The 24,265-nt window shown below is 42.2% G+C and overlaps 1 protein-coding gene and 1 pseudogene across 1 annotated transcript in view; both read right to left on the reverse strand.

The window, feature by feature from the left end:
• Positions 1 to 950: 950 nt before the first annotated feature.
• The window catches only part of LRRC2 (leucine rich repeat containing 2), a 37,444-nt gene continuing 14,129 nt past the window's right edge, over positions 951 to 24,265 (reverse strand). Inside the window, exons 3-9 of the mRNA XM_041763029.1 lie at positions 17,494 to 17,701; positions 15,209 to 15,365; positions 13,715 to 13,851; positions 9,707 to 9,852; positions 8,009 to 8,164; positions 5,542 to 5,678; positions 951 to 2,966 (exon numbers count right to left, since the gene is read on the reverse strand). Coding sequence (XP_041618963.1) covers positions 2,917 to 2,966; positions 5,542 to 5,678; positions 8,009 to 8,164; positions 9,707 to 9,852; positions 13,715 to 13,851; positions 15,209 to 15,365; positions 17,494 to 17,701 — 991 coding nt within the window. The 3' untranslated portion in view covers positions 951 to 2,916. The remainder of the gene's footprint in view (positions 2,967 to 5,541; positions 5,679 to 8,008; positions 8,165 to 9,706; positions 9,853 to 13,714; positions 13,852 to 15,208; positions 15,366 to 17,493; positions 17,702 to 24,265) is intronic.
• Positions 23,141 to 23,237, reverse strand: LOC121496403 (annotated as a pseudogene).

The raw sequence follows: 24,265 nt of genomic DNA on the forward strand, positions 1-24,265 counted from the left end.
CACGTAAACTTACACCCACCACAACACAACACCTCAAAGTACACTTCTTTCCCACTCAGGAGTAGTGAGAGACTCAAGAGACATGTTGAGGAGGAAAGAAAGGGACACAGAGAAGGAAAGGCAGTAATTGATTTCTGGAGTTTATCGTTTGCCATCATCATTAAGTGACCCTAACCTGGTATTTGGCAAGCATGCCTAATGGTCATTCTAGAAAACTTGAGTCAAGAAATGTGTGTGGTCCTTGGTGGTAATTAAAATGCACTACTCGATGATTTTACCTAAGTGTCTTTGCCCCTTAATGTCCAACGTCTGAAAAATGGGTATAATAATAAGTTTTTGGAACCAGAACATTTTTATTCTTGGAATTACATTTTATTCTTTTATTCATATTGCTTTAATGCCCAATCATATATCTCTTTTTAAAAAAATTTTATTGGAGTTCAATTCGCCAACATATAGCATAACACCCAGTGCTCATCCACCAAGTGCCCCCCTCAGTGCCCATCACCCAGTCACCCCAACCCCCCACCCACCTCCCCTTCCACTACCCCTTGTTCATTTCCCAGAGTTAGGTGTCTCTCATGTTTTGTCACCCTCAGTGATATTTTCATTCATTTTCTCTCCTTTCCCTTTATTACCTTTCACTATTTTTTATATTCCCCAAATGAATGAGACCATATAACCAAACATATATCTCATTATGAAAATTCCTTTTCCAAATTATGAATCAGTTCATATGCAGCACATAAAATTTTCAAATCTCCATATTTCCACTAAGATGCACATTCTACATTATAATCTTGCTCCATTTTTACATTTATTTGAATGAACTAAATAGTATCTCTACAAACATCACATTCAAACACTATAATTGGTACGGAATATTATGTAACATGAGATAATTATGGTGCAATACTTTTCCTTTGTTTATATGTAACACCAACACAAGGTTTTTGCACAAAAGACTGGTTTTATTGAAACAAATTTTACATAAGTTATGGACAATTTGTGTGAAAGCCCCTACTTGCCCCCTTTTAAGATTTACTTCCAATTTGGCTGTATATAATATAGACATAGCATGAAATAAAAGGTCAAAATCATTCAAGTAGTACAACCAATAAATTTCAGTTCTATTTTTGAAGAGTTAAAAGAATACAATTGTTTGAGGTTCTAATGAAGTGATTTCTCGTTTTCCTACTCTTTTCATCTCTTAACCTACTTCTCTATTTTTAACTTGAGGCAATCCTCCGCTAAAGTATTACCATATGGTTTTAGAATGCTCTGCCTGTTTTGCATCTGTTGAGGATAAAACACTTGAAATTATGATTAAATCTATCAAGACAAAATATAGAGGGTGTCAATAGTGGCAGTTCTGGGGACAGACTATTCCTCAGATAAGAGAAGATAAAAATCACCCTTCATTTCTTTCCAAAAACCCAACTGGCTAGAATTGTGTGTCCAATATGGCAGCCACCTGTGGCAATCTAAATTAACTTTTTAAGATTTTATTTATTTATTCATGAGAGACACAAAGAGAGAGAGAGGCAGAGACACAGGCAGAGGGAGAAGCAGGCTCCATGCAGGGACCCCGTTGTGGGACTCAATCCTGGAACTCCAGACGCCCTGGGCCGAAGGCAGATGCTAAACTGCTGAGCCACCCAGGGATCCCCACTAAATTTAAATTTAATTAAAAATCCTTAATTAATTGAGAGTTCTTCAGTAACACCATTGTTCAGTAGTCAAAAAGCACATGTGTCTGGTGGTCACTACATTTGAACAGCACAGATACAGAACATTTCCATCACCACAGAAAATTCTATCGGAGGGTACTGAACTAGACCATGTAGGAGCCAATGCATATATGAATATATGCACTTTTTCCTTCTTAGTCACAAAAGCTACTTGTTAAAGCTTATCTTCAACTCATAATCCTGGTTTTTTTTTAGCCCAAAATAATGGTATAAAAATAGATATTTGTACAATTTCCCCAAATCATATGATGTAGTGTAAGTGTTAAAAGCCCTATCATGAATCCCAACTTTGCCAGTATAAAACAGTCTCATGACTCCCCCGTGGACCATAGCATTATGGCCATGGGCAGAGTTCTGTGGTACCTGCCAGGAAGCTTTGCTAGGGGTTCCTCATTAGTATGGACTAGTCATCCCTGCTACCCTGTATGGCCAAGGAGTCCCTGAGGGTACTGCCTCTGCTCCCTACTCTAAGGTGGGTCCCACGACCCCCAAGATGCCCACTCAGGACAGGAGGACCACCCATGCAGGCCACATAAGGCTTCCCAGGACCAGTCAGGCCCATGCTACCTCTGCAAGGGCTACCAGTGCACCACCTGCGTGTCCTGTGCCCAATGCATGGGCAGACAATCAGCATTTCTTTCTACCTTCAATACCCAAATTATACCTGAAGTCTCTCCCAAGACCCTACACTTACAAAATATAATTTAAACATATGAAAATAGCAGTTTGTATTAACCCAAGGACAGCTTTTCTCAGTAAAAGAAATATCTCATTAAAACTCTTTCAAAATAAAATCTCATTTGACTAGTCCAATATAAATGCTCTTTTTATAACCCCTTTATCCCTGGATTCCTAAAAACAGTGCAATCAGCTTCAGATTTTGGTCTTTGAGTTATAATTTTTTTAGAAAAACACATTTTCTAAAATATTAAATGTGCATTATTTAGATACAAGTGTTTGCAAATGAGCCTTTATATATAAACCAGCTTATCAATTCTCCAGTCAACAGAGGGAAGAATTCACAAATGTGAAATTTGAAAGTCATTTTTCCTAACTATGACTGTGGTTTCTAGACTTTGTCCTTAAGCACAAACCATTATTTCACGATACCAAGATTTACAGCTCCACAGCACAGGGAGATTATGTAGTCTTCTGATGGATGGTATCAAAGCTGAAGGCTAAAAGATACTTTGGTGGTATAACTGGGAACAGATTCTGTAACAAAAGAAACAAATATACTCAACCATTCCCCTTATTACAAAGTGTAGCTACATGTCATGGTTCGGGTTAACACACAAATCACTACCACTTCCTATGTTAAGTATGGAAATAAATGGATTTACCTATCCCCATTAAGTCAGCTTTCACAAACGTTTAGTCATGCTTTAGAAATATTTAGATCTAAGGTAGAATTATTAACTGTCATTCTTTTGCACTCTTTCTAACAAACTGACATGGGTACATCAGAATCTGGGAAACAGTATGATCCTAAAATAATAAAAATTGACAAAACAGAAATAGACGGCCAAAGACCTGAGACACCAGGTCAGATACCAAGAAGGGAAGATGGTTTATAAGCAAAGTTTGGACTATTCTTAAACCCAGCAAGATCTTAGGAAGTACCCCTTTACTCAGTCTTTCTCTTCCCACTGGTTACTGCCCATTCTCCCTACACAGACAAATTTTGTCAAAGGATGGTGTCTATACTAATGACTCTTTCTCAAGGTGAGGCACCTGGGAACTTGTTAGAACCGCACATTCTAGGCCCTACCCCAGAGCTGGTGAGGCAAAATCTCTGAGGGTAGGGCCTGCAGATAATTCTCAAGGTCACTAACACTTGAGGACCAGCAAAGGGTTTCACTTGCTCATTGTTCTTGAATCACATGAGGCTGGAAGTCCACATGACTCACTAATGCTACCTTTTTTTTTCCCCTACAGCTATGGACTTTGGTCAAAACCAACTGAATATTGGCGATATCATATGAACAATACAAATATATGAAGGATAGAATTATTATAATTATTTAGAAATAAGTGAACGAATTCAAAAGCTATCATCACTAAAGTTAACCTTACAAAGCAAATTATTCTATCCCTGACCAACAGATCCAAAGCTAAATACCTATTTTCTCTAATTCTTTCTTGCATTTTTAAATAGCTCTAAAATTGTAATTATGAATAAACTATAAAATACAACAATAAAGGTTTCACAAGAGGAAAACTATAAAACCCAAAGATAAACTTTGACAAAATAAGCAGTTCTGCCAATCGTTTCATGTTTCACATAAATTTCTCATTTATTTCATACTATTTAAGCATTCAAGATTGGGGATGGCCTAATGGATTGGGGGTAATTGTATAAAGATTTGCTTAACTCAGTTGAAAAAAAAAAAAGTTTTAATTTGCCCAATAAATAGTATTTTTCATTCATGTCATGAAATCCCCAAATATCTGAATGTGACCAATCATTCTTAGTCTGTGAGTGGGGAAGGATCAACCTTACAGGCATATTTTCTGAGGGTGACTGAGGTACTCATTTGCAAAGTCCTGGGGGCCAGGGCTACCTCTTCCCTAAATCTTCCTGCATGACATCTTTCTACAGGTCCATACCTCACTTACAAAAACAAAAAGAAAAAGAAACAAACAAACAAACAAAAGAACTGGAAAAGAAAAAACTCAGGCATCCATACCCAGGAAGGAGGTGGTAATTAGAACAAAAGGTGACTTAGGCCTTCCTCCAGTGTTTGTGTGCTTGTAGCAGAAGAAAGGACTACTAATCTTCTGGAACACTTTGGAAAGATCCCCTGGGGAAACTGCTTCCCACCCTTTCCAGGATCCTGTGACCTCTCCACGTTCCTCTGAATTATCACTACCCTGTGGGAAACCAAAGCTAAAGGGATCTAGGTACTAGACTGCCACCTTGTGTTTTCCCTTTTGCGGCTTTTATATAAGCGGCCCTTGATTTATGTAAGAAACAAATTTTTCTAAAGTTGAATTTAAATGGATTTTGTTTTTTGTTTTTTGTTTTTAAGATTTTATTTATTTATTCAGAGAGAGACACACAGAAAGAGAGAGGCAGAGACACAGGCAGAGGGGGAAGCAGGCTCCATGCAGGGAGCCCAATGCGGGACCTGATCCCGGGACTCCAGGATCACGCTAAACCACTGAGCCACTCAGGGATGCCTTAAACGGATTTTGAAATGGAATTTTATTTTCCCATTAACTGGGATACTCTTGTCAAGGTCATTTTGTTAAAAATTCACGTACAATTAGTAAGGCAACGTCTTAAGTGTGTTTCCTGGCCTCTCTGTCAAATAGTTGATAATGTATCAAGATTCAAGTACACTAGAAAAGTTGGATATTTTAAAGAAACTATATGTGTGTGTGTGTGTATAGATATACATATATGTATACATATATAATTTGATATTTTAAAGAAACTATATTAACTATGTATATATGGTACATGGAAAAATAACCAATTAACCTTTTGTCATTGTGACTTATGTCAATAAAAGTGTTGCATGAGTACATGGAATTCCTTATATCTATTTAAAAGAATTTTAATTTTTTTAAAAGATTTTTAAAATTTATTTATTTGAGAGAAAGAGAGAACAGGAAGAGGGACAAGCAGAAAGGGATAAGCAGACCCTGTGCTGAGCACAGAGCCCAAACACAGGGCTTAACTTTGGACCCTGAGATCATGACCTGAGCCAAAATCAAGAGTTGGACGCTAACCAACTGAGCCACCCAGGCGCCCCCAAAATAACTTTAAATATGATTAACGTACCTCTTTCTTTAAGATCTTCAAGATAGGCTTTCAAAACTTCTTTATCAAAGCATTGACGATCTCTTTCACTTTCCATCACTTCGACATCATCTTGACACTGGGTGTTATCAAGAGGATTGTCCATGAGGCTTACGAATCTATTCAAGAAAATACAAACAATATCACATTTTCGCCTGTGTATTTTTAACCACAGAATTCCTCTCATAAGAAGTCAACCTCCGTGGTACTGAATCCCAAGTTCTTACTTTTCCTTGCAGGTCACAGCAGACCACATAATATTACTAACATGAGCAGAACTGCCCTGTGGAATAATCCAAGAGGATTATGGCATCAGTCCTGCTCACTGCCCTGAGGGAATGAGAGCTTCTTAGCCATAGATGGACGACAGCGGGCAGGTGGCCATGAAGTGGACACTGACACTCACTCTCCATCAGACCCTTCCACGTTGGATCATGCCTACTATGTTTGGTATTACTCCCAATGAATGATATCAAACTCTAAGATGAAGTGGGGTTCAGTTACAAAGGATTCAGTCAGACAAAATCTCTGCACCTGAGAAAATGGAGACTCCTACCAAAAAAAAAAAAAAAAAAAAAGAAGCTCAAGAAGAAAAACTGAAATGACATTTGATCTCCTGTCTTCACAGTTTTGAAAGACATGTTGACAGGAAAGGCAGTGTAATTATTTCAATTCAAAATTGGAAATCCCTTGAATCTCTGGCTGCAAGTGTGGGTCCTGCTGGCTTGAGTGGTATCATTCTCATTGGTTTGTGGAAGCTCTCTATAAACACGGAAGATAAAGCCTACTTGTCTTATTTTAGTACGTATGTTTCCCAGTTCATTTTCTTTGTAGTTTTAATTAATGTATAAGTGCAAGGAAATCTACAATACATCTTTCTTAATATTCAAGACCTCTTTGATAGCCTTTGGGAACACGTTTTCATTTTCTTCACATAAGAGAGGTATTTTAGTAGCATTTTTCTAGATTTATTTTTTAGGTTTTTATATTTTTAGGTTTTTATATTTTTGGTTAATACAATTACTTGCATCATTCTTTCCATTATTCTTCTATAGACTATTTCAAAGAAACTGTTAAGACATAGAGGTCTTAATGTAAATGTATATCTAGTGTTTTCATTAAACTTTTATTAATTCGAAGAGCTTCCATCTGATTCTTCTAGATTTGCAAGTCCTACAGTTGTATCATTTGAGATGACTTTAGTTACCCGCACACAAGTCAGTTCTCCCCTAACCAGAAGTTCCCTTCCTGTCCTTGGTTGTGAACCTGCCACTCCTGCTGCTGAATGTGGAAGGGGTTGGGGGGGCGGGGCGGTATCCTGCTATCCCTCCCACCAGGGGGCCTTTTCTTATCTGGAAGACATTCCTGAGACAGCCATAGGGGGAAAACCCATTCTAATGGAAGGAGTGTGGTGGGTTAGTGGGAAGAAGATGTTATATCCCTGCTCATCTTGTGCTTACACAGGAATGAATTTAATCTCTCCTTTTGTAAGTTATTTTCTCTATATCTGTCTGCTATACATCTTATTGCCAGGAACAGAAGACAAGAAAGATATATGTCAATAGTGAGCATTTACCACTGAAAGAACTGGATATCCCAAGGAAATCACCCCTTGGGTGGTGGTTTTAGCAAACACCCGGTATTCAAGATGGGTCTCTGGACACAGGGATGAAGTGGCTCTCACTAGAACAGCTTCATGTAAGGATTTCTGGGGAGGCTTCATGCTGCTGGCTGTGGGTCAAAGTGGTCTCAGGGTAGAGGTAATGGGAGGATCCCAAAGCCTCAAATTCTGGCAGGACATGCTAGCAGGGAGCCAAGGGGACATGCCCTGGAGTCAGCTTCAGGGGAGTGTGAAGCTGGGGCTTTTCAAGTCCACTTCCAAGATAAGAAAGACTGTTGGATGTCTCATGCCAGATTAGAATCTGTATCACAGGGGCACCTGGGTGGCTCAGCAGTTGAGCATCTGCCTTTGGCTCAGGTCATGATCCCAGAGTCCTGGAATCGAGTCCCGCATCAGGCTCCGTTCAAGGAGCCTGCTTCTCCCTCTGCCTATGCCTCTGCCTCTCTCTGTGTCTCCCATGAATAAATAAATAAAATCTTTAAAAAAAGAAAAGAATCTATATTGTATTTGCATGGATGGTTTTTCTTAGTTTGGGGTGTTTTACAGGTTCCTTAATGGAAATCAAAGAAGGATAAGACAATGAGGGAGACATGGGCATGCATTTTGTTGCACTTCAAATAGCAGCAGCATTTGTCCAGAAACCCTCCAAGTTCTACCTCCCCATGTCAAAAATTTCAATATCCTGTAAGAAAGCATCAGAACTTCCATGAACAGGGATCAGATCCTCCAAGTACCAAAACCACATAATCCAGTTCCTGAGACGGCGGGTGCCCAGGCTGCAGGTGCTCTTTACCTTGCGTCTGAATGTCTCTACTGGGATCTACTCACTTTAAAGGTGTGGAAGAGTCACACAGTGCCGTTGGGAGCTCCACTAAATGGTCCCCACTGACGACTAATAAGGTGAGCTTCTTTAAGTTAAGCAAGGCATAAGGAAGATAGGTCAGCTTGTTCTTATACAAGAGAAAGGTCTGCAGTTCTTCTAGCCTAAAAAGAAGTCAAAGGGATCAGACCATAAGGATTAACTTCATAAAAAAGTGAATGGCAAATAAATTTAGGTATGAAATCCCTACATAGTTTATATATGCAACCCTTATGAGAATAAACTGACTTTAAAGTTTAAATAAAACCATGCCAGGTGACCTGATTTGGGGTTTTTTAAGTTTTCATGGACTTAATCACCAATGGAGGACAAATACAGCAGCAGGATAAGCAGATTGCACAAGAGACACTAGTCTGGGAGCGGCCGGACAACCAGTACACCTCTCCAAGCATCTGTCACATTCCTTGGGGGGCAGCAGGGCATGGGAAGGGAACTCTACTGGAGTTGGGCCTAGAATGAACAGATTTGAGCAACAGATTTCCTGGTGTATATCTTGAAAGCACAGTATTCTTCTCCCGTCTGATATTCTAACTTTAAAATGGAAAGAAACCTGCAGAATGAAAAGGAAATGAGCAAAATGAGCTCCAGATAGGTTTTACTTATTTTCCATTTTATTCTAACTCGATGAGCCTCCCCTAGTTTTTCCTTGCATTCATTTGCAAAATCTTGACGGATCTCACAAATATTTCACAAAGTCCCCCTTGTGTTTCAAACTAAAACAATTCCCACTTAGTCTCACAAAGCTGGAAAACACACACATCATAGGTACCAGGAGTAGAAAAAGGTCATATGAAGGACCAGCAGAACTAAGCCAGTTTTGGCTTATGTGTCACGACAGCTTACTTATCATGCTGTATCTTTATAAAGTCTGTAGATTCCAGGAGGCCAGATATTTTGTTTCATTCACCATTTTAAATTCCTGGCTTCTCATACAGGAGCCTGATATCATTGGTGGAATGAATGAATGAATAAATGAGTGAATGAATGGATCTTAACATGATTCAGTATAATTTTTTTTTTTTTTAAGTAAGCTCTATGCTCAACATGGGCTTCAAGTCACTACCCCACGATCAGGAGTTGCATGCTCTACCAATTGAGCCAACCAGGCGGCTCAGTATAATTATTTTTTAAACACAAAATACAAGGATACAATTGGAAAAACCTGACTACTCATATCAGTTTTGTTTGAAAGGTGATGTGTGATAAATCAATAAATGAAACCAGTAAAAATTATTCTCACTGATATTCTAAACATGGAGCAAAACATTCCTCTTCCATCTTTAACACATAGGTAGAAACATGGAGTGGTAGGTTTCTCTTCCAAATATAATACTATACTTTGTTATTTCTGTGGGGTAAAGGAAAGTTAATGATGTCATTCTGTTGAGGACTCAAGTAAATTAACAGTCACCAAGATAATGGAGATGTGTTCAAACGCACATACACACACGTATAACATGTAGGACGAAGACTGGAAACTATCTTATTATATAAAGAACAAAGCACATTTCCCAGAAACAATAAGCTCTTGGAAAATCCATTGATTTCAAAGACCATTCGCACGTTATGCATGTTAAAAATGTTAACGGTGTTTAAGGCGTTAGTAACTGATGCATACACCTCACCTTCAGGATGCGAGTAGCTACCTGTCTATATCTTGGGGCAGGTCATTCAGGCTATTATTGCTCATATCCAACCACTGCAAATTACACATCCTCAGGACACAGATTGGGACACTGGCAAACTTGTTTGCTGAGATATCTACGAACGTAACTTGCTTCAAGTTACTTAACTAGAAAGGAATAACAACATATTCTAATTACTTTTGTAAGACCGGGAATCTTCAACTAATAATTTTCAGGGAATATTTCATCCCACAGGCACTTCTAAGAATATATGCAACACAGATCAGTAGAGTATGTATTTTGGGAGCGCTGACGATGTGCTCCATGCTGGGGATGCTACAGTCAACAGCACACAACAGATGCCCTCCAGGAGTTCACACTTTTGAAAATAAGCAACACAATTCTATGTAGCAAGAACTAATGTGAAGAAGTTTTCAACCAGCAGTGCTTGGTAACACAGACCTAAGGGGCTAATGTGCCAATGTCACAGTAGGATAAGGGCCAGGGGTCAGAAAAGATTTCACAGAGAGTGGGGTTTTTGCACTGGGTCCTGCAGTTCCTGGACAGGTAGAAAGATAGGGAAGTGAATTCCAGATGGGGAACAGCATGTACAAAGTCACAGAAGACAAAAAGCGCAAGCCTTAAAAAAATAGAATGACTTAAAGACAGCCACAAGGAGTTCTGGCAAATCTTAAAAAGACTCACATTTGAACTCATAAAAGGACATGGCAAGTAATCAGAAATCTCTACTCTTTATGTCTACATGGTAACTGGATGTGAAGGGAAATACATGTTTTTTATTTTGAGCTCAAATCTATGACAACTGAATAAAGTAGGAAGAGTGTCCCATGTTTGGATTTGTTTTTGTAAGTCAGGTCGTGGTTATGACATACAGAAGGAGCTACCTTTTACTGACTTATTTTCAGAGTCCACAAATAGAATTTGGCCTGCCTCTCAGAATATATTTTCAAGACTGTTATGTAATATGCAATATGGAGCCAGTTGGACCAACAGAAGGAATGACTGAAATATAGAAAAGAAAGAAGCAATAAGCTTATGTCTCTTTTTACCTTAATATAATACCTCGTTCCATACTGCTGCATTTGCTTTAGTGGCACACAGGTCAAACTCACCCCCTTGAATGGGCACATTCTAATTTTACTCTTGTTTTGAATTTATAAAAATAAATGTGAAGACAGTAATGTGACAGCAAATAAGTCATCAAAAAAGATGTTTGGGGTGCCCATAACTCAGTCCAAAGTCTCTGACTGTGTTGCTGGGGTTCTCAGATCAGCTGAAAAATCAAGACTGAATTACCTAGTGTCTCTTATATTTCTTCTTTTTACAATAAATGTAGAAGGTACATTTTTCAGACTGTAAAAGAAAAAGTTCTTTACTTTTTTTAAAAAAAGATTTATTAGAGGAAGAGAGAGAGAGAGAGAGAGAGATCACAAGCAGAGGGAGCGGCGGGCAGAGGGAAAAGCAGGGAGCCTGACATGGGGGTTTGATCATGTCCAGGGATCATGACCTGAGCTAAAGGCAGACTCTTAACTGACTGAGCCACCCAAGCACCCCAACTTCTTTCCTTTAAATATCCTCAATATGTTAAGACTTTTGTGAAAATTAAAATAAGGAAAATCATAGTGGCATTAAACTAGCAAGGAGAGCAAGTGCCTAGATATAGTCACTCCTCACTAGCTACTTTCATCAAGGGCAAAATGAAATAAACTCTTTTGAAATGTAGTTATATTTGCTTGAAAATTCCAGTGCTGTCCAAATAAAAATCTGACATTCTGTCAGAGTAAATACAATACTCATTTACACAGAAGTTTCCTTATCTTTACCTTTGTCTCAAAATTCCTGGTAGTTCCCTCCATGAGCCATTCAGTCTACTTGCAGTCTGTTTGAATTTGATTTCTGAATTGCATCAATTGTTTGTGTGAGAAACATCCTCATAAAGACAGGAGCAACGATGTGAGTACATTGAACCCTACTGAACCATACAGTTAAAAATAGTCACAATGGTAAATGTAATATTATGTTTCTAACCATAAAAAAAAAATTTAGGGGCAGCTGGTTGGCTCAGTCAGGTGGCTCAGTGGTTAAGTGTCTGGTTTGGTTCAGGTCATGATCTCGGGGTCCTGGGATTGGGCCCCACATCGGGCTCCTTGCTCAGCAGAAAGTCTGCTTATCCCTCTTCCTCCTCCCTACTGCTCATGTTCTGTCTCTTTCTCTCTCTCAAACAAATAAATAAAATCTTTTAAAAAAATGTTTTTTTAATGCCAGCATTTGGATATGGCATCCAGGAAAACAGTGCTTTCCTGAGTCTGTAGAGACCAGAACCTGCAGTGCTATGTGCTTCCTTTGGATAAATACAAGGTTAAGATATGACCATGCAGCCCGAGACATGACCATGAAGCCCTTCTTCAGGCTGAGACGTGACCCGGCAGCCTGTCTTCAGCTACATAGTTTGTATGTATCTTGAATAAACCATAATTTGCACAGGTGGCTGAATTTGTGGCCACTGAGAACCATTCAGGCTTGAATTGGTGAAGATAGTAAAGAGTCAGTGAGCTATTAGAACAGAGCCAACTGGGGAAGTATAACAAGTACAGAGCATTTACAGAATCCCATTCAGAGCAAAGAGCCTAAAAATCTATATCCACAGTACACTTGTTCCCACAGATGTCAATATAGGTTAAGTGAATCAGCAGCACGTGGCCGTTTGCCAGGAAAAAAGAAAACAAATTGTGGCTGCTGAGTGCTGCTTTATATGCCATCTCATGTGGACTAACTGCAAACAGGCAAGACTGAATTTTGAGCAATGATAGAATTATCCTAAATTTGAATTATGGTGAATTGTACACTTATAATGGTTGGATTTGGGAGTATACAAGTTATATCTCAATAAAGGTAGGAGGAGAGAAAGGACAGAGAGGAAAGCCTAGGAGGCTGTTGTTCCAGGCCAGATGATGGACAGCACGGGCTTGGACTAGGGTGTTAGTGGCAAGATGCTGGGTGGTAGTCAGATACAGAACCTATTCTCAAGGGCATTTTCAACAGGACTTACTTACAGAGTGGATACAGGGCATGGGAACAAGAGAGGTCATGATGACTTGGCTTGCTTCCAGCCTGGATGACCGAGAAAAGACTGAGCCAGTTTCTAAACTGGGGAGGCCTGGAGAATGAGCGGTCTCATGCAGGGAGTCACGGCCCTGGGGGACACCCCTCACCTGGACCACTGTTGGGCATTTCCTGGGGCAACAGCAGAAGCAGCCACTTCCTCCCACCCAGGAATTTCCAGGCAAGGAGAGTAACACCCAATCTAGGGCTATAATCAGCAGCCAGGGCCTTGTCAGCACCACACTAGCAATACTGTCTCCAGTCTGTTCGTGACCAGCAGGATTAGGAGATGGCTATCTTCCTTCAGCATAAGAAGCCTGTTGAGTTTTATTTGCCAACAAACACTCTTCCCTCTCAGCTGCTCCATTTTATCAGAATGTGATTTGAATCATTTCTCCAATGAATACAGATTAAAAGTCACCAATGAATATTGTTTAAATTAATGGGCTTTCAAAAAATCCTATCTGTAAGATTACTTTGTTTACCTGCCAGTTTTTATGAATATATCAACTTTTAAAAAAAAAAAAAACTTTACCTATTTCCAATTGTTTCCAATTTATTGTGCCACTATGGATAAATAAGTCTGGATCTGCATTACAGACAAGAGGCATCATACACTGAATAGGAATTAAATAAAAATATCTCGTATGAAAACAGGATGTTTTGCCTAGTTTTGTTTGTTTTTGATAGCTTTTCTGAACTGAACTTACACTCAGCTCCTGGCCTAGTGTAAGAACATTATAAAAGATCTTCTAATTGCTGGTATAGGGCGATTAAAGTGTCAAGAAAATATAACATAATAAAGATGGATTTCACCTTGTAAAATATCTCCCCTGCATTATGGATCATCCCATGTCATAAACCAAATAGAAGTAAATCATAGTGCAAATATAATTGCTTTCTTACTTCAAAGGGGAGCTCGGTTAATTCTAGGTTTCCAGAACAGTCCAATCTCTCTAGATTTTCACAGTCCCCCAGTTCTGGAGGAATGCTCCTCAGATGGTTGAAACTCACATTGAGCTCTTTCAGGTTCTTCAAACAACCTGTCATCAGAACAAATGAACATCCGTGGGGGAAGATCCCTTAAGGTTTTTTAACAACAAACATGAAACAAAGATATAAAACATTTTTATAAATGATGATGGGGAAGGCATGAAACATAATTTTGTATTTGTTTTTTAAGCACCTTATTAAATGTCAACTTGTCTTTTAGCCTGAGCATGTCAGTCTTTGATCAGAGAATTTTTTGCTTACTCTCTGGTAAGCAAAATCCTTCATGGAACTACTGGCAACCCCCAGACCTTCGCCCCTAACACTCCAAGAGAAAGAGAAGCAGCAATGGTCATTGTAGTCTTCATTTTAAGGTACTGCAGCTGAACAGAAAAATGATGGAGAATTATGAAATGTTGATCAAAAGGACATAATAGGCAAAACTTATACAGGAATAAGTGGTTGTATTTTATGTTAACAGTGAACATGTCATTGCATGCTTAACTTCTAAAACTAAAAGAAAATATGGGTGCAAGCTGGTGTAGCCCCTCTGGAAAACAGTGTGGAGGTTTCTCAAGAAGTTAAAAATAGAGCTACCCTACAACCCAGCAATTGCACTACTGGGTATTTACTCCATGACACAGAGGTAGTGAAATAACGGACATCTGCACCCCCATGTTCATAGCAGCAACGTCCACAGTAGCTAAACCGTGGAAGGGGCCACAATGTCCTTCGACAGATGAGTGGATAAAGGAGATGTGGCATATATATGCAATGGGATATTACTCAGCCATCAGAAAGGGGAATACCTACCATTTACATTTGTGGATGGAACTGGAGGGTATTATGCTGAGTGAAATAAGTTAATCGGAGAAAGACAATCATCATATGGTTTCACTCATGTGAGGAATATAAGAAATAGTGAAAGGGGCTGTAAGGGAAGGGAGGGGAAACTGGGGAAAAATTAGAGAGGAAGACAAACCATGAGAGACTCCTAATTCTGGGAAACAAACAAAGGGTTGCAGAAGGGGTGGTGGGTGGAGGGATGGGGTAACTGGGTGACTGGCGCTAAGGAAGGCACGTGATGGAATGAGAACTGGGTGTTACACTATATGTTGGCAAATTGAAGTTAAATTTTTTAAAACAGAAAAGAAAAAGTTCTGGAACACGGCATTGCTCACTCATGGGACTTCTAGCTTCTGAGCCATTGGCAAATGTCTGTGCTGAGTTCTGCAGGTGGGATGGTGACATCACCGCCCTGAGCAAGGTGCAGCTCTGGGACCACAGGAAACACCCCGGCCCAGCAGCGACCTGGGCCAGGAGGGGAAGGAAGCGCCAGGCCACCACCTGTCCACCACCTGCCGGCTTGCCAGACGAGAGAACACGGGAGGCTCCCACCAGGGAACATACCAATTTCAGCTGGAAGTCGGGAGATTTGGTTTTTTGGCAGATCCAGAATTCTCATCGCTTGAAACAGCTCAATATAGGTAGGAATGTTTTGAATCAGGGTATTACTGATGTGCCATTCTTTCAGGTGTGTCTGCTCCTTCAAGGAATCGGGGAGCTCCTACAATAGAATGAATTACATCAGCCACAGCTGGTTCCCCAAGGTGTCGGAGCCCTAGCTGAGTGGTGGTGTGCACAAAGCCAAGTACAACTGGGCATTAACATAAAAGACAGGAGGCGAGAGGGCACAGGTAAGAGCAATAGACCTTACCTTAGCCAGCTCTACAGTCACTCCACGAAGCCACTTTCAGATTCTGCGATTGCCCTTGATTTCACAATAGCAGATTAGCCCAATTTCAAAACAGCTGTGAATTCACGATATTAAGATCAAATGCCCCAGTGCACACAACCAGGCTCACACCCACAGCCACGACATATATTTACAACGCACTATTTTTTTTTTTTACAACGCACTACTTTAACACTTTCTGAAAACAAAATCTGTCCATGCACTAGGTTTTAAAATCTGTGCTACATGTCCCTTCCCAGGTAGCTGCTTGATAGAGATCTAATATTTGCCGTGCCAAATTTCTCAATGTTTTTATGAGTCAGTCATATGAAAGCACCAGAAAGACAGCGAAGAGACCGGAATTCTGGGCCAGGCTCTGCCTTTTTCCAGGTACACCACCACCCTGCACCTTCATTTGTGAAGTGACAGAGGAACTGGGCGGAACCAAGGCCTCTCCCAGCTCGAGGGCTCTGGGATACAATTGTAAAGGTGCTGAGAAGTGCTTCTCAATGTAGGTTCTCCAGGTGGGCTGGGTAGCCCCTATGGGGTAAGTGCTTAGGGCAGGACCATGTTTGACGATGGCAGATGAGAATGACTTACCAGCAGTACTTAATTAGAAATCCAGAAGAGTACCCACTGATCTCAATGATAGGGATGCAGGAGAAATATGACTAGAGGTTGTACAGTAATCGTCTCTCCCTGTTTCAGAGGGCCGTGTGGCTAACAAGTCAGGGTCATAGAATATCGGCTCATTCAGAACCCACAACAGCCCACAGAGGGAGCCAAGGCAGGCATTAGCACCATTTTACTGGGGAGGAGATAAAATATATGAAAGTGAAGTAAACTACCCCCAGATCACATGGTCAATAAAGGTCTGCCCCACAATCACCCCTCAAAAATTCAGACTCCCAGCCCAGAGTCACTTCAGCCATAAGTTGAAGGGATAAAGAGATGGAGGGCAGGTTGCAGAGAACCCTGTCCCCCAGAAAGGGACCAGAGTCCCCATTTGCTTGCTCATGACATGCTCAGGTGCTGCTTCCACCACCAGAAAATGTCAGACGCTTCTCCAAGCAAAGCAGCGGGCCAGGGGCAGTAGGAGCAGGAGCCACCTGTAAACACCTGAGGCAAGAAATGGGGACATCTTTGTCCTGGCCTCAGAATCTCAGGAGGAAAAGTAGCTAAAGGGTTTGTCACCACCCACTGGGGGATGTTAGGTGAAAGGCTCGGTTCATTTTAAAAAGGGTGGGGGGAGCAGCCTGGCTGGCCTGGCGGTTTAGCGCCACCTTCACCACCTGATCCTGGAGAGCCAGGACGTTGGGCTCCCTGCATGGAGCCTGCTTCTCCCTCTGCCTGTGTCTCTGCCTCTCTTTCTCTGTCTCTCATGAATAAATAAATAAAATCTTTAAAAAAAAAAAAAAAGGTAAAGGATGATTTTAAACGTCTGGGGGAGAGACTGCAGAAATACCCATTTTAAAGGCTGTGCCAGGGATCCATGGGTGGCGCAGTGGTTTAGCGCCTGCCTTTGGCCCAGGGCGTGATCCTGAAGACCCAGGATCGAATCCCACATCAGGCTCCTGGTGCACGAAGCCTGCTTCTCCCTCTGCCTCTATGTCTCTGCCTCTCTCTCACTCTCTCTGTGACTATCATAAATAAATAAAAATTTAAAAAAATGTTAAAAAAATAAAATAAAATAAATAAAGGCTGTGCCATCCTGAGCTGTCCCAGCCCCTGCCTGCCAGCCTCGGAGGGATCCGAGGGGATCCCACTGCCCTTCTCAGGACACAGAGCCCAGCCCTGCTCTGCCAGGAACAAGGGGGACAAGAACCCGGTTCAGAGCAGGCAATTGGCTCCTCCCCATCCAAGGGAAAGCTCTCTAAAGGCAGCAGCACTCTTTGGGGCAAAGCCAAGGCCTAACAATGCCTTGAGCTCAGCACATCGGGCATCTCCTTGCCACACTCACCGTCCACTGCTCCCCCGAAAGTTCAAACACAAATGGACTGCTCTGTTTGTCTCTCTCCTTGGAAAGCGAGCTCTGCCTGGTGAGGGAGTTCCTTTCGATCTTTTCCAGAAGCCTCACGCTGGTGTCTACGAAGCCATTCTTGCAGTAGGCCGCCTGGGGTATGCCTTTCCTCCTGCACTCGGCCACGAAGTTCCACTCCTCCTTTATCCTAAAGGGGCAGCAGAAGCTGAAGTCACTCTCCTGGGGAACCGCCCTCACCTGCCAAGAGAAGCCGGCAGGCCACCTGGGCGCAGGCAGGCAGGTGTGATCCTGCCCCAAGCAGCTGATCTCAAGCACCACCCTCTCCCCCAACCCCAAACCTCAGCCCTCCTGGGAACGTAGGGGGCATCTTAAACCCTCAGAGTTGTGGGTTATCAGCAACGTTGACTAAAAAAGTAGAGAAGGTGAGTGGGATGGAATCCCTGCCTAAAATTTCTACCAGAGTTACCTATGCATTTAATTAATTACAATTCCCTTTGATATTATGTGCTTGCTAGCCCAGGTTGTTTTTTTTGTTTTGTTTTTTTAATGAAGGGCCACAGGAATATGCTACTCCTTCAAGGGCATCTGGTATGAAATATATAGGCAGCCCTAGTTTATAAAACACCTGACAGATCTTTACATCTCCACACAGATGAAAGTGAACTCCTAGGGGCACCCCGGTGGCTCAGCGGTTTAGCACCTGCCTTCAGCCCAGGGCGTGATCCCGGAAGCCCCGGATCGAGTCCCACGTCAGTCTCCCTGCATGGAGCCTGCTTCTCCCTCTGCCTGTGTCTCTGCCTCTCTCTTTCTCTCTCTCTCCCTCTCTCTCTCTCTCTGTCATGAGTAAATAAATAAAATCTTTAAAAAAAAAAAAAAGTGAACTCGTAGAAATCTTGTAGCAACACAAATCATTCCTGACCGCAGACACACAAATTCTGTCCTGTCCAGTGGAGGGACAATCTCCCCCACCTCTGAAGACAGTGTGTTCCGTTTGCAAGTTCATCAATTTTCCTGGTATCCAGATGTATCTGTCCTTGTGATTCTCCTTTGAGCTGGCCGTAACACCTCACTGCTTGTCCTCTTGATCATAATGAGAAAAACGGGATTTTTAATGCACATTTCTTTTATATCTGCAGCGGAGTCATAACTGCACTTTTTTTGAAAGCTAACCTTTAACACAAGTTGGGCGCCCTGTGAGAAGTTGGGCAGGGGTGCAGTGAGGTGGGGAGATAAAGCCCAGACCTCTTTCCCTCATCCCATGTTGGATTGGGACCATCAGGGCTCAGAGAATCGTGATCACCTTCTCCTTTATATAGCTTCAACTGCTTCCAGTCCTGCCTGGTTTTCGTGTCACCCCTGGGCACTCCGCATTAGTTCTCCACTTGATAAGATCATAATTGCCTGCTCCTCAGTAAATCTGATGTGCAAATCCTAAAGAATGAGTAAGCAGGGAAACCAGAGAGGCAAAGCTGCCCAGACAGTGTGCAGAAGACCTGACATCAGCAAGACACCCCTGATTCAGAGACAGGACCACACGTGTTGGAACATTCTAGTAGGTGCTTATAGACGGTCTTCCCACCAGTCAAAAGTTAGGAGTGTTAGCAAAGCTTGGTGGCAGGACTAGTGTGTGGTCAATGTCAGTAATTGCTCAGGAATGTGGGGGTGGGTGGCTGGGGACACAGCCTGACCCTGCCAGTCACCAATCCTCTAGATCCCAATGGATTTCAGAAAGATCACATGTGTACTGTATGATCCAGACATTCTACTCCTAGGTATTTCTATAAGAGAGAGGAAAGCATATATCCCAAAAAGTGGGCATATGTTCATATAAGCTTTATAGCCCAAAACTGAAAACAACCCAAATGCATCTTGGCATGTGAATGGATGAACACACTGTGGCTTATCCACACCACTACAACGAAATGAACTCTTGATACACATATGAATGGATCTCAGTGCCATTCGGCTGAATGAAAGAATCCAGAATAACGGGATCCCTGGGTGGCTTAGCAGTTAAGCTCCTGCCTTCAGCCCAGGGCATGGTTCTGGAGTCCTGGGATCAAGTCCCACATCGGGCTCCCTGCATGGAGCCTGCTTCTCCCTCTGCCATGTGTCTCTCATGAATAAATAAAATCTTAAAAAAAAAGAAAAGAAAGAATCCAGAATAACAAAAAGAAAAGATTCCATTTATATAAAATAATTAACAAACTCTAAACAATCTCTAATAAAAGCAAAATAATCTACAGCGACAGGAAGGAATGACTGCCTGGGCACCAGGGACAGGAGATGAAAGAAGAGAACCACCAAGAGTGAGGAAGACGCTTGTAAGGGGACAAATATAATCCTATCTTGATTGTGGAGATGATTTTATGGATGTATACGTGTATCAGACTTTTCAAATTGTATGCTTTAAATATGTGTATTTTCTTGGGTATCGGTTACTTTCCTCAGTAAAGCTTTTATAAGATGCATTTCATAATCCTTTTTTTTTTTTTTTGAGAGAGAGAGAGAGAGAAAGAGAGAGAGAGAGGCAGAGACACAGGCAGAGGGAGAAGCAGGCTCCATGCAGGGAGCCCGACGCCGGACTCCATCCTGGGTCTCCAGGATCAGGCCCTGGGCTAAAGGCAGCGCTAAACCACTGAGCCACCTGGGCTGCCCTCATAATCCTCATCTTAATCACATCCTGCATTCCTTCTCAGCCCCCTTGCCCCCCTCTCTTGCTCTTTCACGTGCACCTGGACAGACCTCAACTTAGCTGGCATCCACTTCTCCCCAGCTCTGCTGCACCTGCACCCACCCAGGACCTGAGCATGGAGGAAAACTCACCACCTTGCAAACTGACCTGGCTTTGAGTGGTGACCCCTGACCTCAGGGGCCCCTCACTGCTGCCCAGCAGCCCTACCACACTCCCAAGCTCATCCCTTTGCCCCAGGCCCTAGGTGACTCTTGCACATTTTCTCCCTTTCAGTCATACCTCCATCACCGGCTACCCCATCTGCCTCTGTCTCAGAGCTCCTAGCTCATGGAGGGAAGAAATGAAAGAGAACTGAACCCCTGGAACTCCTAGCGCCCCATCCACACCACCTGCTCACATGTGTTCCTGTTGACTCTGCCTACACTTTGGCTGGTCTGGAAGAACTGTCCCAGATCCTCCCAGTGGCCAGCCCTTACCCCCTCTAACGTTAAACCCAGCCTCTCACCCACTCAAGGATTTCCTGCCCGGTTCTCTCCTTCTCCCTGGAGGATATCCCTCTGGTGGATCGCTCCCATCAGCACATGTGCAGGATTATTTTTCCCAACTTAAAGAGCAACTCTGCCACTCACCCACACCTCCACCTCAACCCCCTCCTACTGCACCCCCACCCCCTGCAACCTCATGTCTTCCATCAAACCCACTTCTCTGCTTCACTTTAAGCCAACCCCATGAAAGAGCTGTGCTGGCTCACATCTACAATTCTCTGTTCCCACCCCCTTGTTCTCTGTTGACTCCCCTTCATTCAGCATTCCCCTTCTTTGGAAACTGGTCTCAAGGTCATCATGACCTCTGCTTTGCCAGATCCAGTGGTCAAATCCAGTCCTCACCTTCTCTGACCCATCTGCAGCATTTGGCAAAGCCCTTCCTCCCCCGTGAAGCCTGATTGCTATTTGGCTCCCTCTCTCTGCCCATTCCACTCCTACCACTCTAGTTGCTGGGCCGTCTCCCACTCAATTTCCCAACCTCCAATCTCCAAGGGCCCAACCCCCAGCCCTTGGGTCTCTGCCCGTCTCTATCTACACTCACTCTTCTGATATCTCCCAGTGCCGTGGCTTTAAATACATCTCTATGCTGGTGATGCCCAATTATAGTTCTCTAGCCAGGCCTGCCTCACTGAATCCAGCTTCCTCACCTCCCCCCTATCTCCACCTGAATATCTAAAAGGTGTTCCTAAATTAACATGTTCCAGGGGCACCTAGGTCAGTCAGTGGTTGAGTGTCTGCCTTTGGCTCAGGTTGTGATCCCAGGGTCCTGGAATCGAGTCCCACATTGGGCTCCCTGCAGGGAGCCTGCTTTTCTCCCTCTGCCTATGTCTCTGCCTCCCTCTGTGTCTCTCATGAATAAATAAATAAAATCTTTTTTAAAAAATTAACTTACTGCAGCCCAAACTCCTGATCTTCACCCCAAAACTTGCTTCTTCCCCATCTCTGTAAAAGGCTTCCAGATGCTCTGGCTAAAAACTCAGGCTCATTGTTGGCTCTAAGCTTTTTTCCTATCTCATATCAAATCCATCAGGAGATATGGTCAGTTCTGCAAGAATCTGGCCACTCTTCATTATCTTCCCTGCTTCCATTCTTGTCCAACTCACCATCCTCTGCTTGTGCCACTCTTGCCTCCTGATGGTCTAAACTCACCCAATAGTTAGAGTAGGCCAGTCACAATGGCAGTCACACCCTGTTCTTGGCTCCTCATTTCATACAGTAAAGCAATGTCCCACTGTGGCTATAAGGCCCTACAGGTCTGTGCTTTCTCCTGCCTGGCTGGCCACATCCACTAGTGCACTGTCACTTGCTTTTTCTGATACACTGACTGGCCTCCTTGCTCTCCCTTGAACACCCAGGCCAACCCCTGCCTCAGTATTTGCATTGCTCTTGTGTCTGCCTGGAACATTCATTCCTGAATTTCTGCAGGGCTGGCTCCCCAGGTCTGTATGCACACTTTTTGTTCTTCCAAAACTTGGGGTATCATTGGAGTTTCAAGCTTGCTATTAAGCTAGGAGAAAGAGGAGCATTTGAGAAAAGTATTTTGCTGCTGGCCCTGGCTAGTCCAGCTACCACCCTATCCAGGTCCTGCTCACAGTGAGCTGAGCTGGTGTCAGCACTAAGCAAGTAGGTAGGGCTTCAGGATCTGCATATGAAGTCTACATGTAATGTAGTAAAAGTGAGAAATTTAAAATACCAGCACATGGAGAGAGATGAATTTAATACTGGGAGAAAATGGCAGAATTGGCTTGGGATTGTTACTTTTCATTATTAGCTCTTCTGTATAATTTAAATACTTTAATAAGATGTGATTAAAAATAAATGTAAATAATTAGGGGCACCTGGGTGGCTCAGGTAGTTAAACATCCAACTCTTGATTTCAGTTCAGGTCATGATCTCAGGGTCCTGAGGTAAAGCCCTGCATTGGGCTCTGCACTTGGCGTGGAACCTGCTTAAGATTCTCCCACTCTTTCCTCTCCCTCTGCCCCTCCCTCTGCTCTCTTAAATAAATAAATAAATAAATAAATCTTTTAAAATAAATAAATATAGAAATGTACATTACTGCCTACAGATCTAGATCTGATTATAGCAGGGATGTGGGGTAGACCCTGGGTATAAGACATGCAGATTGAATCAGCAGAAGAAATTCCCCTCAAAATGTCAACAACCAACAGCATAGTCACTGCCAGGTCTTGTGTTCACCAACTACTTTTCAGGTTAGCATCTCTCCTACCCTCATTTCTTAGACCAAATCTGAAGGGATATCCTGCCGATGTAATGAAACGATGCCCATTAAGCCCTACAGAATATATCCTTCCTACATCACAAATTACGAGCTAATAGAAATGGCTCAAATATTTTGGTACAGCCAACATAAAATGGAGGAATAAAAGGATATTAAATATATCTCATTAAAAATTATAATATACTAAATCGTTTCAGGATTTCTTTTACACTTGATCTTAGCCAAAAGGCCAAGAAGCGATTTTGGATTTCTTTTTAAATGTTTTATGTCCCATTCCCTCCAAAACCTCATGAGAATATAAATGGTTTTTTGGTGAAAGCCAAGATGAGACTATACACTCTTTTTTAAATTCCATTCTCGTCCTGAGCGTAATTAAAATAAGTAAACTGTCTAGCATAATGTATAGAGTTGTCAAATCCCTATGTTGTACACCTGGAACTAATATAACATAGTATGTCAGCTGTACTTCAAAAAAGAAAGGGAAAAAAATATCAAGTCAGATAAACTGTCTTTGTCTTTATACTTTATCACCCATATAACTGAATAATCTTCCCCTTGAATCAATTTTAGTAGAACTTTAAATACAAGACACACATGTAAAACGATGCCATTAGCATTCCTCTAATTAAATCAGTAAATGCGCAAATAAAATACTCTTTCCTTAAGAAAGGAACCCACAGTCCTGGCCTGCATGGCAAAGAGCCTCACTGGATGAGAAATTCCTCACCCAGAGCATTACAGCGGCCGTTCTATTGCTCCCTCTCAGTGACTGAGTTTCATTCAGACAGAGTGCTATTCTGTATTGTACCTCTGCTTACAACTTTTTTTTTAAGATTTTATATATTTATTTGAGAGAGAGAGATCGAACGTGAGCAGGACAAAGGGGGGACGTGCAAAGGCAGAGGGAGAAGCAGACTCCCCCTACTGAGCAGGGACTCTGATGTGGGCTGGATCCCAGGACCCGGGGATCATGACCTGAGCCAAAGGCTAACTCAACTGACTGAGCCACCCATGTGCCCATCTGCTTACAACTTTTCAGTTTTGATGCATGCTTCATGGAACAACTGCAGTCTTACAAAATGAAGTACCATGAAGTGAGGTCACAGAGCAAGATAGAGGGTTTTGCCTATTTTTGTAAAATTGAATTAACTAGATAATTGCTTTTTCTGATAAGGCATTCATTAGTTTTTCAATATACCAATTTCCCCACAGGAAACAGATCTTGAGAAACTTAAGGTTAAACTTCAAATAGTATTAGTAATCACAGGG

The sequence above is a fragment of the Vulpes lagopus genome, chromosome 7 (genome assembly GCF_018345385.1).
Source record: "Vulpes lagopus strain Blue_001 chromosome 7, ASM1834538v1, whole genome shotgun sequence".
Taxonomy (NCBI): domain Eukaryota; kingdom Metazoa; phylum Chordata; class Mammalia; order Carnivora; family Canidae; genus Vulpes; species Vulpes lagopus.